Source organism: Corapipo altera, unplaced genomic scaffold, assembly GCF_003945725.1.
Source record: "Corapipo altera isolate COAL_440 unplaced genomic scaffold, ASM394572v1 23, whole genome shotgun sequence".
Taxonomy (NCBI): domain Eukaryota; kingdom Metazoa; phylum Chordata; class Aves; order Passeriformes; family Pipridae; genus Corapipo; species Corapipo altera.
In genome coordinates, this window is record NW_020884878.1 from 16,027,749 (window position 1) to 16,047,299 (window position 19,551).

The window sequence follows — 19,551 nt, forward strand, 5'->3', positions numbered from 1 at the left end:
GGAGTTTGCCTGGCATATGAAAGTCAGCAGGGCACCTCAGGCTTCCTAAGCAGAGCCACGCTGTGTAGAAGAAGAGCATATGATGTCTCAGTCTAGAGCTGGAGAGCAAAGTCGACAGTTTTACGGATCTTACCAGGGAAAGCAAAGGATACCTTTATACATGCTGAGTGCATCCTGTTCTTGCTATTTAAGTATCCAATATGCTAGGGTCATTTAAAAATAAGTCATTGTAGGTCACCTCTAACATTATATCTTTCATCTGATTTGTGAGTAAGTGCCTGCTGACATGCGCTGCAATCAGTTAAAATTACATCGCATTTAATCTTTTTATGGCTAATCTTTGGGGATTAGGTAACTGGTACTTTAGTCAACTCTAATTTAAAAAAAATATCTGTACAATACAGATAGCTGTTTGTTTTTACCTACCTCAGAAAAGAAAGGAGCACTGTACTTGAAAGTAAATGAAGTTTGGTTTATATTTATATGTTTTCAATATATCGACTATAAAGGCAAACTTCAAGAGTACTATATACAGACCTGCTTTGATTTATTTGCATTTAGCATTGCAGCTTTGAGACTAAAAATAAAATGTGTCTGATTTTGATTTGGATCTGTCCCTTGAGACAGTGTGAAACTGTCTATCACCAAGAGCACATCAATATAGGAGGATTAACTGTTCACATGCAGTTTAAACATCAAAGTGTTTGTATGAAGTCATGGAAAATAAGTAATTTGTTTTATCATTCTCTGCGAAAACATAGAACGCCCCTTTTTAAAGTAAATAGTCTTTATTTTAAAAACAGAAAGATTAATAGCACTCAGTCTATGGAAGAGCCTGCTGTTAAGTAAAATACCATTTATACTTCCTCAGTCAGTACAACCGGTGCTTTTTCCTCTTATCAGTACCATCGGTGCACTGAGTCAGTCAGTGCCTGCTGTTGCCTGTTAAACATAAGCAGACAGATGTGATCGCTGTCTTTAGGATTATTTGTATGCATTATGACATAGGGCTTTCCAATTTCTGGGAAAAAATTTAACAGTACTTAATTGCCCCCTATGTCAGATGCTCCTAACATCCTTTTTCACATTTTATCTTTGTGGCTAAATCCATCTCTTTTAATAGAATAGAGTGCAGTCATTAATGATACAAGTATGGCATTTGAACCATGTTGAGGAGGTTGCTGTGCATTTCATTAATTACCAGAATTACCCTTAATTCTGTAGGCCAGCTAGAAGCTCTTTCATCACTTTTCCCTCTCATTCAACAGTGTGTTTTATTCTCACCTTCTTTATTGCATTTCCCCTAACAAACTTGGCTTTTTTTCATTTTCTGTTTTTACTTGCACATCACTACCTTTCTTTTCATCAGTTTTACGGGAGAGGCACACATTTCTGTCCCTGAAAATGTTTGCATATGAGTAATTCAAGTCACTCCACAAACTGCTCAGAAGACTGTTAGAATTTTAGAATATAAAAGGAACCATTCTGGTTAAGAGCAAAGGTCAGTCTAACCCAGCTAGAGACATTACAACAATAGTCAAAATAAAATGCTTAGGGAAGACTGTATGATCAAGACTGACATATATTTTGTTTCCCACTCATTCCTTCTGATTCCGGCTTTTCAAAGCTCAAAGACATACAGACTGAAATGAAGTTTCTATGAATTTGGAACTGCTCCATGGTCTTCCTCATTCATTAACTTGCACAGTTTTCTGCTTAAGGCCATATAAAATTTTCTATCTTTATGTTACTTCTGATTTTGTGCAAATTGGTGATTATTCCCCTCATGCATCTGGCTGAACAGTCCTATTCTTTAGAGTAAGTGTATTTAATAATTTCTCACTTGGAAACAGTACTCCATGGCTTTGATAATTCTTGTTGTACTTCTCTGACCTTTCCGTGCTTCTCTTCTGAGATAAAAGTCCATCTCTGCACTCAGTAGTCAAGATGCAAGTGGATTCATACTCAGTAATAGTTAGTTTCTCTAACTTTTTTTTCCTTTCCTGATTAAATTGGGTATTGATTTTGCTTTTCTGATTGATACTGAGCACTGAGTTAGCAGGTTCTTGGTAATATGTATCATTTCCCCATGGTCTACTTCCTGAGTAGTAACAGTTAGCTCAGAGCCCATCATTTTGAGTGTGAAGTTAGGTTTAAATTTTAGGAATCTAGAACACCTTTCAGAAATTCAAGTAGCCTATGTCATCCTTTATCCACATGATTCTCAACAAAACCAAAAAACCAAGGGCTGAGTATGCATATGACGCAAAGGCTGATTTTCTGCTTCCAAGATTACATTTAATAATGTAGCTAATGAGGACTAGTGGAAATTTAGCTAATTTATTTTTTCTTCTACAACAAGGGGATATATTTAAGAGAGACTTTGGAAGAACAGATGATTAACATCTTCCTTAAATTTGTTTACAGACATGAGGTCTTGGCATTGGAATTTAGAGAAAGAATTGAAAAATAGGATGGCTTAAGGCATGGGCTTTTACCTAGGGCCTAAGTTCCTTTTTTGCTCAGAATAGATCACAGGTCATCTTTATTAAAATGGGGCATAGTGGGGGGGAAAGAAAAAATCTTTGTAGTTGAAAAAAAATGCTATGAATTGAATGTACAGTATATCATGATGAGGAACCACTCCATTAAGTCTGTCCTGTGTCCCAGAAAACTTTATTTCAACTATACGACATCTCAAATTTACATTTTTCTGCAGTTCATAAGTAAAATACTTTAGCAAAATGTGTTAGGTAATACATACCATAAGTTTAAAATGTTTGTAGTTTAATTTGATGCTGGACCAAGAAGAGAGATTGCAGGGTGTTACAATTTTGGGGTTATTTCCTGTGAGGAAGCATTGTATTTCTGACAGGGTAGAGGATTTTCTGGTGTTCAAAGTAAAAAAACTTTGTGGACATGTCTCCATCAGATCAGTGTGATACTAGGATCATGGCTGAACATTAGGATTCAGTATTTCGTTTCCCATATAGTTAAGTTTGTATTTCTTAGGGTCTGTTGTCTCAGCTTAGAAACCCACATACAGACCAGTACCAGGGGCTACTTTGGGAAGAAGCAGCAAACATTGCATCTCATCATAAGTTAATGGTGTGTAAAATCTCTGCTTTGATGAACATATGGCCACTGTAAAAGAAGCACAAAATACGAATGAATACTGCTTTACTGTGGTAAAAGTGAAATGGTTGATTCTTATAAGAGGAAAACATTAGAGATTGATAGATACCTCTAGGCAATTTTACTTTCAAGCGGAGATGTTTAGAGGCATTTGAAAAATTAAAAGAAGAAAGAAGCTATTTTATAGCTATAAAAACATTTCTACACTATAATCTGTGAAAACCACTTCAAATGTAATGTGTAGGCCTCCTGCCTGATTGCATCCAGAAATATGAAGAAGAATCCATTTTATATATTCATTATTAATATATAACTGCAGATTCTGTAATTATTTTTTGGTGAAGAACCATACATGTTACAGAAAAAGTAATTTTTTTCTCTTTTTTCTTTATAAAATCTTAGGTAAATTTTTCAAGTAAAAAAATCTTATTACAAGTTAAGTTACACATTAAAATATAAGACTTCTTATGAAGATAATAAATGGTAGTTTTGGTCCAAACGCAGCTAGCTAAGTGTGAAATTCACTGAACTTCCTTTCTCATGCAGCAGATCTTTTCTTACTGGAAGAAGTAACCTTTACTAATTCTAACTTTGAGTTTTGCAAAATTGATTTGCTCTACTTTATTTGCTGCAAGTTGGCACAAGTAGGCACCCTTCTGTCCTTCCAGGCATTTTGCAACATTTGCCATGAGCAGTATTCGATGTTGCTATTAGGGACTTCTTCATACTGTGCGCCCTCAATGCTGTCCATTTCAGGAAGCATATTATATTATTTATTATAACTTACCTATCTTTCAGACATAACTTAATATAGTTATTCTTGTATAATTCTGTAAATTTTTAAAAATCTAACTGAATGAATGTGTTAGTGTAAAAGAAAAGCAAAACGACTCATTCTGGTTTTGTGTTCTTACCTAAACAATCTTCACCTTATTTTCCCTGTCTCATTTCTGTTTGCCTGTTCTCACTAAATGACTAAAATCTTTCTTTTACTCTGTTTCACTTTTGACAGTTCTTCCTGTACTTCTTAAAATCTAAAAATATCCTTGCTTGCGGGTCAGTCCTTTTACCCCATTTTGTAGGTACAACAATTCGTCCAACCCTCTTGTAAAATTCTTTCCCTTTGCCTGTGATAATGTACTTGTTCTAGCACATTTAACTGTAATGTATTCTTTTTCTCTTCTGCACTGCATCATCTACTCTACTGTGAAGTATAGAAATTATCCGGAGATAAAAGGGTCAGATTTGGGAATTCCCAAATATTTCTCTCCTTCATTTTACATTCCTAACGCAGAATGTAACAGTGGGATAAGAGAGTCTTTTTTATCTAAGCATACAATCTAAGGGTCAAAATTTATTCCTAGAAAATGGGAGATATTATTTGAAACTTAATAGTCTCAGAGGAAATGATCCCCCAAATATCTGGAAAACTGATTTAACCATATGGTTGTTTTATAGAAATATGCCCTAATATTGTCAGCATATTATCTGTCAGTACAAATTTTTCCTAATTACAGAAAATAGAGAAATACTTCTGTGTACATAATATTTTTGCATACATGTAATTACAGAAGAACGAGTCTCACATTCTCTACCTAGCTGAGTTTATTGGGACTGAATATCACTTACAATTTCAGTCCTGTGAACTGCAAATCATAGAATCATAGAATCAATGGGGTTGGAAAAGACCTCTGAGATAATCAAGTCCAACCCTTAATCCAACACTACCGTGGTTACTAGACCATGGCACTAAGTGCCACATCCAGTCTCATCTTAAAAACCTCCAGGGACAGTGAATCCGCCACCTCCCTGGGCAGCCCATTCCAATATCTGATTACTCTCTCCATAAAAAATGAACCCCATTGTTTATGAAACTTGACCTTTGTTTGTTATGGGAAAAATATTTTTTACAGTCTTAAAAACTGAATGTTTGGAACTGACAGCAAAGCAGACATCATTGCTTCTAAGTTGATGGTGTGTCTGCATTTATGTTACTCTGTTCCATTCTAGTTCTCCACTCGTCATCTCCATCTTTTTGAGTAGATTGCACTTGGGCTGAGAGGTTCCCATTGATTTTTCTTATCCTGTTGTGACTGAAATATTTAGTCTCTTCAGATCTTAAATATGGGGTCTAAATGGAACATTTTTCATGTTGGTCAGATTGAGACTTTCCAAGACTAGTAACAGAGCTTTTGTAATTAAGGGCAAATTAACTCAGTTTGCATAGACTTTACACCATAATGATATTTGACTTCAGGATTGATGAATTTTATTTGTTTTATAGATTTTTCCTTTAATGTACCAAGGCAGTAATATGGTTAATGAAGCCCATTATTGGTAGATTGAATACCAGGTTAGCAGAACCTTATCCAAAGAGGTATGATTTATAGAATTCTGGAGGAAATACCAATTGTTCAGAAAGTGCAAACAGTACTGGTTTTACTGGCTCTTCAGCAAATAATAGAAGGACAACCTTTGAGAAGCTGCAGAGGCATCTGGCCTATGGAGCATGACTACTCTTTATGCATGACCAACCAACTTCGTCTGTGTCCAAACCCAAAACCATGATACTTACTTTCTTCAGTTCTTTGCAGCTTGCAATAGACTAGATTTTTGTGTTTTGGGTGTGGATGTGAAATCTTGAGTCCAACCCTCACTTTCCCTAGAGTGATAATTCATTTTTCAGCAGTACCTACCATATGTCTAAAACAAAAATAGGAAATTTGATTGTTCTATATCTAGCTAAGTACTCATTGCATATATTTGTATTTGAAAAAAAATAGAAGGATGTTTTTACTATTTTAAATGTACTTTACTCCCTGAAGTGCAATAAAAGAAAATTTCATTCTGAAGGCTATATAAACTCCAAAATTGTAGATAAGTAATTAACTGGTAACCGATCATGGAGATTCAAATTAAGGAAGCTGTACTATGTGTTTTAATGTGACTATTTTCCTTAACAACCTGTTTACTGTTGACCTGTTCAATTTACAGACACATACGTACCTATAAACCTGTTTCCATAGCTGCAATAGGGCTTTAATGTTTGATATGGAGGAAAGAATTGATTATTTTTTTATGTGTTAACTTGTGTTCTGTTCTCTAGAGCACTCGAGCAGCTTTAGACCATCTGGAGTCTGTTCCTGAGAAACTGAGCCTGTTAGAAGATTTGAAAGATACTAGAGTGAGAAGGACTTTATTTGACTCTTTCAGTAGTTGTAAAATATTTTAGTTAATTAATTTTCTCTCTAAATGTACAGATTAATTGTTTAATAAGATATTTACAATTGGATATGTACATATTATATAGAAAAAACAAACAGAAATTAATTTTCATGGTTATACAGATTTATTTGAGGCTATAAATTTAGTACTAAATAGTAACATTAGTGAGGTGCTACAAAATGTAAGCAAATGTTGATAACAGGGCATAATGGGTCATGTGCTAGTTATTGGTTCAGAATATTTGTGTCGAGTGGTAAATTCTGATATTACATGTTAAAAAATGAAATTTTTGTAATTAGTAAATTATTTCAATATTTAACATAATGAGCAAAGATAGATGACCTTTAAAGCTTTTTGTTTGTTTTGACATAATGACAATAATTATAATTTATTTTCTCAGTTCCACTATCAAATCAAGGTGTGTTTGGACACAGTGAGACATATTGACAGTAGTGGTGACATACTGTCAAGAATGATAAGCCTCAGATTAGATCTTCAGTAGCTAAGTGGCTAAACCCCTATGCCATAATTACTTTCCATATATGAAGTTGGTTTGGAACCTCTTTGAAAAATATAAATTTTAAATCAGTGGTAAACCACAGGTCAACAAATGCATAATGATTTGCATTTGATTTGCTATATCGAATTTTTCATCCTGAGGTAGTAATAAAAATTTCAAAAGATAATTGCTTGGAGCACTGTTTATTCTAAATGTTCTTGCCTGAGGTCATCAGCTAATAATTTTATTACTGTCATCATTAACAGAGTTAGGAATGGAAATGCTGGTTAAAATGGTTGAGTTTTTTTACAAAAAATATCATTGAGATGTATAGTTTTAATTTTATGTTGCAGTTATCTCCAGTTACTCTGACAGAGGTTGGTGTTTGATTTCTGTTTCTGCTAAAGGAAGAATTCTGCTCTCAGCAGGCAAAGCAAAGGCTTGAATGTGGGGTATATACAGTCTTCTTCACACTTGCTCTTTCTTACTTAACATTGGAGCGAGAAGGATGTCAGATTGGAGTTTCATTAATGTTTCTACTCAAAAATAACACCGGATTTTTTTGTACAATAGCACGTTTCACTCTCAAATGGTATGCATGAATGAAGTATTTCAAAGCCAGTCATTGTCTTCCACTTCTAGCCAGTTCTTCCCTTAATGTTTTCATAGGAAGAGAGAAGGAAAGAGAAAGTAAATCTTTGATAAACCTCACAGGTTATCTTGGAGTTCTCTTAATTCAAGTGAATCATTAGCTTGTTCAGTGAGAAGCATTATGTTTTCTTATTGAAAATACTGTTTAGTCCATATCCTTAGAACCTTTTTTTCTTCAAGTGCTTGTTTCTACAGTACTAGAATTAATTTTTCACCATTACAGAATTTCTTTGTTAAAAGGTATGATATTGCTGAGTTTTGGAAAGAGTTACAAGTAGTCATTCACCAGTTAAGGATGAGACCATTTCCATTTTAACTTATTTTTATTGTACCATTATTTTTCTGTACAGAACATTATGCTTTCATATGGCCCCTGTATTTCAGCCTCTGAAAGTTAATATTTAACTCATTCTTGCTGTATGGAAAATCCTTGACAATACCTGTGTTTACAACAGTCAGACAACATTCACTAACTAATTTTCACATTGTGAAATCATCTAGATTTTTCAATAATTTCTAGGAGTCCCATTGCCGAAGGGAGATGATTGAGGAAAGGTATATGAAGTATAAAGAGATAGTGAGTTCTTTACAGCAACAGCTGGAAGATTCAAAGCAAAGAGACCAGCAAGTCAAGGTACGTGTGTGTACTCTACTTTTGTGTCCCAATTACTTTCAACCAGCAACATAACTGTATTTGATGTATATTAACTCCTAGTACAAACACAGAGTAAAATCACACATAACTGTTTTATTTAATATAGCTGCCACAGCTGATGGAATGGCAGCTATATTGGCACGGCATCAAATTTGACGACAGAAATGTTGCCTTCATTGTAAAGTGCCATGGATACTCGCAAAAATCTTTCAAATTTCGCAGAAAAGTGTCTTACTGTGTCTTAATACTCCAAAGTGTTTACCTGCTTCATCAAATTTCTGTCTACAGCAATTTTTTAAATTGTTTTGTTCAATTTTCTCTTGTTCTTTCAAGTAAAAGATAGATATAGAAACCTGTTTCCTCCATGAAAAGGATGATTAATTTTTAGGTCACATATAGTAATTTTTCAGTAGTTGATCTTTACAAGGTAAAGATATGATGCCTCTTCATATACAAATGAAATCCAGGCAAACGGTAGGGAAGTGATTTGCTAAAGGTCACTTAGTGGACTGATAGCAGAGCTAAACATGAATAACTACCTCCCTGCAATGTAAATCCATCGCTCTTGTTTAGCAACATTACCTGTAGTGAGTTCACCTTTCCAATTTTTAACACACTTTCTTTCTCATCTTATTAGCTTGTTTATTGTCATATCGCTCTTTGCTGCATGCCATTGTGACAGCAGGTTGCTTCAGCAGAACTACAATTTCTTATGGATGTGATTGAAATAAGTAATCAGAACTAGAGAATCTTACTAGTATTTCTGCTACTTATTTCAATCAAATCAGATTCTTTGGCAATGACTCATACCTCTGTCTCTAAGCAGTTGAGCTCAAGTCTAGGATCACACACACTCTGTCAAAACTTTAATATGTTTGTCTTTGTAAAAGTGGAAAAGGTAAGATAAATACAGAATATTGTAGCTTAGTAAGTTGCTGTGGTAAGAAGCTATTAAGCTACTTGAAAAAGCCATCTTGCTCTTCTCTAAGAATTGAAGAAACAGGGCACATTCACTTTCAGTCTGTTGGTGATGATAATCTTCAGTTTCTTGAACTTCTCTTGCCTCCACAAGAGTTACTAAATCAATAGCCATTGAAATTCAGAAAACATTGAAAAGCGAAGTGGAATACCATCGGCTGATAGTAGAACATACTGTTGCACTAAGCTGACTGAACTTACTGAGCTTGTGTGATTTGAACTCTATATTCGGAATCCAGTATAAAGCTGATTCCAAAACAATATTTCCTCTTTCTTTAGACAACAAAAAGCATTTAATGGCTTCCATTTAGTCAGGCCTAATTTGGTTTTTGCATGACATAGAGAACTCTTTGCTGTCAGGCTGTCACAAATAGAACAGAATGCTCAAAACCAAGTAACAGACGGGTGCTAATCTGATTTCAGTGATCAGGCTAGCTTAGACTAAAAAGCTCTTTAATGCTTGCCTTTCTTACCCTCCTTTGGAACTAACTCAAATGCATTGTTGTTTAATTTTTTTTATTTTACTATTTGTCAATTGGGAGTCTCTAAAATTGATTGCTGGAAGAATGTAGGTTTGAAGGCATCAAAGTTCATTCTTTCTGATATTTTTGATTCATACTCTGTACACAACATAGTGTCTCTGCACAACAAAGTAGACAGATATTTGGTATGGGATAAGATAGTGCATGTTTCTTGTTAAATTTTTACGCTGACCATTTTAGATAAAATTACTTGTGGAATTAATCTTTTTCCTGTGTTATGGTCTTCTTTCTAGCCTTTCTTATAATGCACTTCTTTCAGCTTGCTTGCCAACATTAATCTTAGACAGGCATGATCTAATCCTGTGTCCCAGCCTTTTTTCATTTTAAGGAGGAAAAATTAAACCACAGTTGAATGTTTCCCTAAAGGCAGTTATTTTTCTTCCTTTCCTATGATTTCATTTGTCCACACTCAATCTTCCTGCTCTTCTGTAGTCTTGTCAGATGGCTATAAAATACCTGTTGCTTAGAAGCCCAGAAAAATCACAATTGCTATTTGTATGTGTTGAAATGTAAAATTTCCAGTAATAAAAGGAGGCCAGAGGCTGGCAGAATACCATCAGGTATAACAATCTTGATTTTTCAACTAAGAAAAGGCCAAGTGATAGCAGATAAAGAAAAAATTGGGAAAAACAAAAAGGTAAAAATAACATATTAAAATAAAATAACTACAAACTAATACCAATAGAAGCTAAATCAAAACAGAAAGCTAGAGGAAAACTAAACATAAATGTTATTATGGAGAGATACAAATATTTTAGGACAGTTTCCCAGCTACAGATAATACACCATCTAGTCAAACACAGCGTACAGATGTAATTGCCCATGAAGCACATGAGAAAAGACACATTCTGTAAGTTAAAATTTCTATAAAGATAAAGCCGTTTTGTGCACAGATACTGGTAGAAGCACCTTGCTTGTTTAAAAGCTCTGTTCTAAGATAGCATTTCTGGAAGCAGAATGGAACGACAAAAACTTTTTTGTATTCTTTAAAAGTTGTTATTGTGCTATGAACACCTTAGGTATTAAGTCTCTCATCAGCACATAAGGGGATTAATATGTATAATTCCCATTAGTCTTAATAGGAGTAAATCCTTCTTCAGTAATGGAACGAAAGTTCATTGTATCTCTAAATTAATGTTGAATTTTATTTTGTTTTCTATTTATTTTACAAAACTTAGTATCAGCATGAGTGATAAATTGCAAATGTTTTAACAAAATTCACTGAGCCTATTTATGATAATAACTCAGTAGCAAAATTGAGTGTTTTATGAACTGATGCATTTGTGCATTATTACCTCTTCTCATTTCAAGGAACTGAGTAATTTGGATGCCATGCCAAACTTTTAATCTTATTTTGGATGGTATTGTAACAGGAGACTACTTGCTGCTGAGCTAATAGAGATTTTTCAGGGATTTTGTTTAAATGACCTTTTTAAAATTATCTTTTCTTCTTAGCTTATAGACCAAGTGACTTTCCTTTTCCTTTCCTATGCTGTATAGGTTTAGTCATAAACAGTAGCATTGTACTTCAGACTTTATTTAATGGTTTAACAAAAAAATTAAAAAGCACCCTCAGGTATTTTTATATGAGAAATCAATGAAGTTTGAGTTTCCTCAGTGGCAGGGAAAATGCATTTAATATTTATTACTACTTACTTGTGGAACTTCAGTGAACTGATTAGGTATTCATCATTCACTGATATCTACCCTACCACTATGATTTGCCCTGAACTGTGGATGTGATATGAACCAAAAGGAGAGCATTTTTACGACTTACTGTAGTGGCAAAGACTTGCAATGCCACTAATGCTTTTCTCAAGGCAAAGCAGTTTTTTGCACACATTTTATAGTGATGAAATGGGAATGAAATTCATATGCAAATTAGTTTGAACCTAACTGCAATACTGAGAATTCTGAGAATTCAAATCAGTATTTTCCAGCATGTGTGAAATCACAGCATATGCCTGTATGTGTGTTACTCTATGTTTTTTGTTAAAGTTTACAGCTACTTGATAGTAACAGATAAAATTATTTTTATTTGGCTCCCATAGGATGTGAAAATGGATGCTGAGATTTCTGATACAGAAGTGGCTCCTAACTCTTCTAGTTGGCAAACTCAAAACAACTTTTTGTCCAGCTCACTGCTCTCAGATTCAGGTTGTAAGTATTATATCACAGAAAAAATCTACAAGTAACGTATTCTCCTCTTGTAACACCTTTTTTACTTGAAAAAGTAAGGCACTTTACTTTTCAAAAAAGACGTGCTCGAACCATCTTAAGCATTCTTCTGTGTTTTAGCTTTAGATACTGGATAGATGCCTTTGTCTAGGAAGTACTTCATTACATCCCGCTGATAGTTGTTTGGGGTTTTCTAACTAGGACCTACAATATATTCTGTTCATCACTTAAACCTGTGCCAAAGAATAGGGCTGCACTTGGATTCTGAATCTCTGCGTGATGAATCATACCTCTGTAAGCTGTGTATCTTTTCAGGCACCAGAGACATCCTAAACTATGTTCTTTCCCAGATCTTTCATAGGTACCAGTTAGGCTCATGCTTGTGTAGCATTTTCACAGTAAAAGCTAAATTCACTGTTTCCACTTCAATAGTGTTTGTTAACTGTTCTTTCTATCCCCTCATGCATATACAACTTGTGGTCATGTAAAGTCACAGGATCTCTGATACAGCAGGAACTTGATCTGGTACAGGCACATCTTTGCATAAGTGTCAAAAATAACTTGCAAAAAAAAGGTTTTGGGGGGTTTTTTTTGAGCATATCAGTACATGAGTATCAGAATACTTTTCTTCAGAAGGGCATCACCTTCCATTTCTTTTCAATATAGCCAGTTTGTGTACTGGCAACCTATTCAGTAAGTACCATTCTATGCAGTAAGTTGTATTTCAGGCTTCATTGTACTTTGAAACTGCTGCATCTTAGAATGAGTGCTGCAGTACATTACTGCTCACTACTAAGTCCTGAGTTGATCTGATGAGGTTAAAGGTAATTGGTTTCTTTTCCTTTCACAATCTGTGGGTTGTGGTTAGAATCTTTTTGCAGAGCATACCAAATAACAATAATGGGCATAAAGCATAAGAGCAAATGCCTCCATCCCATCTGTATTTCAGGAACACTTTACCCTGACTCAGAGTTGATTTTTCGTTTTTCCCAAACTTCATCCCCATCAAAGTCTTGCAAATCAAAGTACAGTTCAGCCTCTTTTTGGTATAGAAAAGAAGTAACCCATGCCTTGCAGGCATGATGGACTAGATGACCTCCAGCAGTCACTTCCAATCTCAACAATTCCAAGAGTGATTCCACTGCAAAAACTTACTGAAATTTAAAAATACAGCATAAATGTTCCTAAAATATTACAATGTCTTTATATTACTTAACGTGAATGGAACTTGCTAGAACTTTGTTCCTTTAAAACTTTTTAATAAATTTTAGGCAGTTGTAAGAAAAATAGGATCCATGTGATCTGAATGCCAATCTGATTAAACAGTTCTGTGTATTTATTCTCTTATTCAACTGTTTTTATCAGCACTAAGCACTAAGCTTTCTGGATCTGAAAAATAAGTGATGAATGAAAGACAGTAGTGATTCGATTCACTGCTTAGTGGTTATGGCAGTAAGGTATGTGGGTTACTCCATAGACTTTGGTTAGTGACCTGTTATCACTTTATGCTGAACCTGATCTTCACCAGTCAAATGTGTATTTTGAAGTTGTTGCTACAGTTCCTGAGAACAGTGAAAATTCTGCAGTGGTATTAACACTAAGGGGATTTTCCAGTGAGTAGCAAATGATAAAGTCAGCTACTTCAGTCATGATAGTGAACCATGAACTTTTAATTTCAGTAATGATATTAATTAGTTATAATTTGAGACTTTGACAGTGAAGTATAATTTGAGATCTTTGCTCCCAAATCTCCTGTAGCTTTTAATAAATCTACCTATAGATGTCATCATCTATTTTCTGTGATTAATTATCTCCTAACTTCTTAGGAGAGAATGGACTGGGGTTTTTTTTCATTTACCTTTTGGAACTGTTTGCAAGCCTTTGTGATTTATGTTTCCTCGCTCCATCTTTTTTAAATTCATGAAACCCTACAAACTATAGAGTCAATAAAGAGTACTAGAAACTTCCTTCCCAATATGCTCTCTTTGTAGAGAGCACCAGGAAGGAGAGAAGACACATTTGGTATAATTTAATTATCTGTGAGGGGGATCCCGGGATTGAATCTTAGAAGTGATTGAAGAAAGGACAAATAATATGAGAAAATAAATAAGGGAACAACAATCTCCTTCCATATATATCTTTCCTAAAAACTTGCCAATGCGGCAAACAGTTAAAAGGAAAAGTAATTAACATTAACATTCTGTTTTGTTTCTGGTATAATTTCTGCATCTATAACAGCTTTTCCATTACAAACTATTTCAAAAGATGCTGTGAGAATGTGCTTTTATTTCTATACCCATTTTCTTAGAAAGGAGGAAGTTTGACTGACAAAATAATTTATTCAAGGAAGCATTCATTAGACATGGTTTGCAGTCTGTATTATTATCAGCCCAAAATGTTGCTCCAAAAAGTCACTAGTAGTTGTTATCTAAAGAATAACCCTCAGAAACTGTTTTTAATGACCACTGTATTTTCCTGAAATTTTTATTACAGGAGTCCGTAGAGTTACACATGCTTTGCATTAGCTTTGTGGATTGAGTCCTGCCTTTCCCTTTGTATGTTTCATCACTTCGAGTTTTTAACCTGGATGGTTTCCCAGAAACTGTATATGTCTTACAGGCTTTCTGTTGTTGTTGGGAATTTATGGTCCAGGGCATCATAAGCTGCGACTTTACAGAGAAGAAAATAACCACCAGTTTTCCCAACTTCTGTAGCTGAAGTCTTAGTCTTCTCTGACCTTTAGGCTCTGGTGATAGACAACACTCTTGTGTCAACATGATATATACTGTGAATGATATCGTGGTTGAATGAAAACAAGTTGTCCTGAATGCAGATTTTATTGTCATAACAATTAACTCCTGCAGTGTACTGCAGATGCCTCTCCTTATCCCTCTTTGTATACTTTTTTATAAGTTCTTAAGACTATTTGTTTTGGCATTTATAAATAAGTAACATAATTAAAAGTAAAAAGACCCTGCAACATCATTATACCACGGCACACCATTCTAGAACAAAACCTTCTAAGGCTGCTTAAGCATAAGAATCTGGAATGATTGGAAACCTGACATCATCACTTAGAAAAACACAAATTGATTTAGTTTAGCAATGAACTTTATTGTTTTTCACCTTACTTTGATAATGTCTGCAGGAGGTACCACTGAAATAGCGTACAGTAGCACAGTTTTGGACCAATACTGAAAACTTTATGCTGCAAACTTATAACTCACTGTTATACTAATATCCCAACCATAGTGATTTCATTCTCCTTCTGAAAGTGAAAACATATCACTCCTTCTAATCAAACTGTGAAGTCTTGCTCCCTTTTAAATATCTTTTGGTTATATACTGCTACAATTTTGCTGGATCATTAAAAATTGCACTCTACAATTTATTACAAACAATCAGGAGTACCACTTTTCTTACATGCTTATGATGTAAGGAAGGCCATTAGAAGAAGGGTATGTTGTATAAGCTGATATCTGCTTTCTTTGCTTAATTACTGCCTTTTGCCACATCTGGATTTTTTTTGTTAGCATAAGATGTTTTGTCAATTTATATTGTCTAGATTTTGATGCAACATAATGTATTTAGAAATAAGCATTATATATGCAACCTGCTGTGAAGGTATATACACAGTATGGCAGCATATGAACACCTATTCAGTGTCACTTGTTGACTTTAGTCCATGCTTTTGGTAAAGATAGTCCTTCAGAAATTTTTTGAGAGGTTTGTTTTGTCTTATTTAAACAAAAATTCTGGAAAACTAAATGGAAAATATCTTATTGAAATTAGAGAATACTTTTAAAAAGCAGTCTGCGTTTCTTCTGTATAAGAAAGCTCTTGACTGTGCCTGTATTATAAAGTATTAAAATCTATTTCTCTAGAAAAATAAGTCAGTTTCTCAATTCATAGCCTTGTGAATATCAAATATTTATTAATACAGTATTACTTGCTGCATAAATTATAATATTGAAAAATGAAATGGATATTTTTAATAAACATCAGTAGTCAGTCAACAAAATTGGAGAATCATAGGTTCAAAAAGGCCTCTAAGGTCATTGACTGCATGTGTTTCTTTGAAGATGCTTAATTACTTTTTTGTGTGACTTATTTCTAGCACTTACAAAAAGAATGGTTCCTTTTGATACAAGTGCCACCAAGGAAGATTCTACCAATGTTGCTGTCAGTGAAATGAAGCTGCAAGCAGAAAGAGGAAAGCAGTAGAACATTTATGAAACCACACCAGTTTTCTCTGTGGTAAATTCCATTCCACTCTTTTTTTGGTTTTGAAAAGTAGTAATTCCATCTGCTGTAGGAGTGATGCACTCTTAATGATTCATCAATTGCCAAACACTGAAATGAAAGAGCACCAAGAGTGATCCTGATGAAGTCTTATGAAAATGTACGTGACTTGTACACCAAAGGCTTTCTGGGATTTTGCTATTCTCTTGTATTTATTTCTCCAATACTCCTAGACTAAATTTATCGTATTCCTAAAATATTATGAAGTGAAATACCTGTCACATTGATCTTAGCTATGAGCTTATTTATCCCTATACAGGAATTGTTCTGACAGTTGGCTTTTTATTACATTCAGTAACATTATTAATAATGAAAAAATATCCAGAAAATACCTATTATTATGAGAGTCGTCATTATACAGTGTTGTACAGACACATTTGTGATTGTAGGTTCTTCAGTTTGCAAAAATCATTTAAGAAAGAAGTGATAAAGCAAAATTTTGTCAAATTATTGAAAATTAATATCTTGGTTTCAGGTTCAGCATATATCTATTATAAGCTGTCTAGAATTATTCTTCTGGCCAGAGCAGTTTTATCAGATGGCCTCTGGCAAGGCACTTTAAAACATCTGAATCTCACCCTTCTGTATTAAGAGTGTGGAATGACACTGCTGTGTGGCTGTGAAAATTTTAATATCAGGGTTTAATGATTATTTATTTATTCTGTTTTATTCTCTGTTAGAGAAGATGTGGCATATTGATTGTAAAATGATATGGAAATATGATATTGCACATTTTTATTTGTTCAGATATCTATATTCTAAACAAATTGGATATAATTTTGCATTACAGGATTCTCAAATAGCATATCACAGAAGAATTTTCTGCTGTCAAAAGAAATGCAAGTTTTTCTGATCGTCCTTGTTTTATTCTCCTCTCGAGTGCTTCTGGCTCAATCACTACTAATGCGCTTTAAAAGATTTGCCAAATCTGTCAGAGTACTGTAGCAACATTAATGCCATTGAAACCAGGTTTTTTTTTAAACCTCTTTCTATTTAGGAAGCCTATTTCTTCTCTGAAACAGTCATTTATTAGCACTGTAGGTGTCTCAGGCATAATTCACAGGTCACCATGTGCCACCTCAAAACGGGGCCTTGTTTTTTCTTTTTTTTTTTTTTTTTAATTTTCTAAGAAGTGTTTTGCAGTCACAGTGGGTTCTCTGGACAGTGCACTTACTTAACAATCACCTTGTATTTGTCCTGTTTCAAACAGAACGTGCTGACAACATCAAAACCAGACATGGAAATGAGAAAAAAATTGAGTTAATTCTCTTTTCATTTTCTATACATTTAAGTTGCTTAAAATTAAAAAAAAAAAAATTCTGATTTGGTTAAAAAAGTTTTCCTTACCTTTTCTATGTGTATAATGCTGTGCACAGCAGTGCTGGCATTGGCTTTTTGCAGACTTCTGGCACATCTGTTTATTCAGAAGGTCAAGAAAGCAAAACAGGCACATCCATCTCTTCTGATCTGAACAAAAATGACAGGGACAAGAAAAAAACAACAAATAAACTTCTATTCTCTACAAAGACGGTGGGTGTTATGAAGCAGTGTTTAGCTCAAGCCACAGTTACCATAAACTAAACTTACTTTTAGCGGATCCAACATTTGTAATTTATTTTTTTAATTAGATAGGAGCAGAGCTGGAAATACAGTATTCAAAATATTTTATCTAGCTTTTCTGCTGAAACATTAAAAATTGCAAAATGAAATGTCACCAGCTTGCAGATTTTATGGTACTTACAAATTATGGCCAAAATATAGAAAGGTCACTTTGAAATATATTATGAAACAGTAAATCATACTCTCAAAACACATTATGTTGTAATGGGGTCTGGTACGTGGATTGCTGATGGATAGATGTATACTCAACCCATTTTACTGAAGTTCAAATGATTTTTGAGGTATAAGTGCCTTTTGGTAAATGAATTGGCCTTTAAGAATGGACCTTCTCAGCTGAGAAGTAATACACAGAAAAATATTGTCCTCTCTTTTTCCTAGGAAATTTGTAAAAGTCTTCCACTTTTATGTTTTATACATTTTTTCCTCACCTGTAACTTAGAAATCTGAAGTATGCTTTCTTAAAACAGTATCACCTCTGCTTTAGAGTGTTAGAAAACTAAGCATAAGCAATCTGATCTCCCTCACTATTACATCAAGTGTTGAATTGATTTTTGTACTATGCAGGACAGAAATTACTGCTAGGTGAATAATTTTAGCGTTAAGACTTTAAATATACTCAGTGCTTAGTATATTTGCCATTGGCTGTGTGACTGGGTTTTCTGTGGAATTTTATATCCTTTTATAAAATTTTCTGAAAGAGCTGGAATAACAGAAATCAAACCACACTAAATAAAAAAAAAAAAAAAAAAAGGAATTTTTACTGAGTAGACTTATGGACTCCAAAGCCAGGAAATTTTTCTTAAATTTACCCTCTTGGCACAGCAGTCTAGATAGCATGTAATATTTGTCTCTCTTCCACCTTTGATAGAGGTTCGTATTACAAAGTGAATTTTGTTTCCTCTTTACTGAAGGCTCAGGTTCTATTCATGACATTATGTGAAACTGTCCCTTTGTGGTTTAAGAAATAATATTTTTTCCATATTGGCCCGAAATAGTACTCTACTGACCAGTTTCAGTTTTTAAAGTGAAAAACCAGATAATTTTTAAATAAAATGTTTTGTATATTTCAGATCATAAAATTGCTGTCCCTTCTGGTACCCAGATATTTTCTACACTTTAATTACCTGTTCCCCAATTCTTGCCCAAAGTAGAGGTTTTCAATAATCAACAAATGTGGTATCATACAAAAAAAATGATTGTTTGTTTCTCGGTTCTGTTTAGCATTTGGTAAATCAGGAACCTTTTTATATATGTACTAAGTACATACAACTCTGACAAGCTATCAGGCATTCTTTTTTTTTTTAATGCTGTCCTGAAATACAGTTGTTCATTATTGTGCTTTTAGAAATGCACTGGCCCTCTATTTCAGCATCAAATAGTTGACACTTGAATAAGCTATAAATTTTATGCCATTCAGTTCCTTAATGTTTTACAGCAGACTTGAGAGTACTTCGTTACTTCTGAGATTATATTTAGTTGACAGCCAAAATAATTTATTTTTTATTATGTAATTATGTCATCCTAAGAAGAAATGTCAAAATAAAAATAAAACTTAGTCCAGGATAAAAAATAAATTTTTACAGTGTTTTCTTACATTTACTTCTCAAATTTTTGATGGAAGCCAGTCTTCAGTGATGGTGAAGGTACTCCTTGGATATTCAAAGCTCAGCCATGTTTTTATTAGCTTCTCCAACAAAGTAAATAAAGAAGATACATGAAAATCCCATACAACTAAGAAACTGCAGTTTTAAAATCAATTTTTGAGT

The 19,551-nt window shown here is 34.0% G+C and overlaps 1 protein-coding gene across 5 annotated transcripts in view; it reads left to right on the top strand.

The window, feature by feature from the left end:
• The window catches only part of CEP128 (centrosomal protein 128), a 174,991-nt gene that overhangs the window by 81,732 nt on the left and 73,708 nt on the right, over positions 1–19,551 (top strand). For 4 of the 5 annotated variants that reach the window (XM_027637627.1, XM_027637629.1, XM_027637632.1 and 1 more), the window contains 4 exons: positions 6,242–6,319; positions 8,031–8,144; positions 11,737–11,845; positions 15,981–18,503. In XM_027637627.1, coding sequence (XP_027493428.1) covers positions 6,242–6,319; positions 8,031–8,144; positions 11,737–11,845; positions 15,981–16,087 — 408 coding nt within the window. In that variant the 3' untranslated portion in view covers positions 16,088–18,503. Of the gene's footprint in view, positions 1–6,241; positions 6,320–8,030; positions 8,145–11,736; positions 11,846–15,980; positions 18,504–19,551 lie in introns of those variants that run through there. The other variant, XM_027637630.1, reaches the window with a different exon arrangement.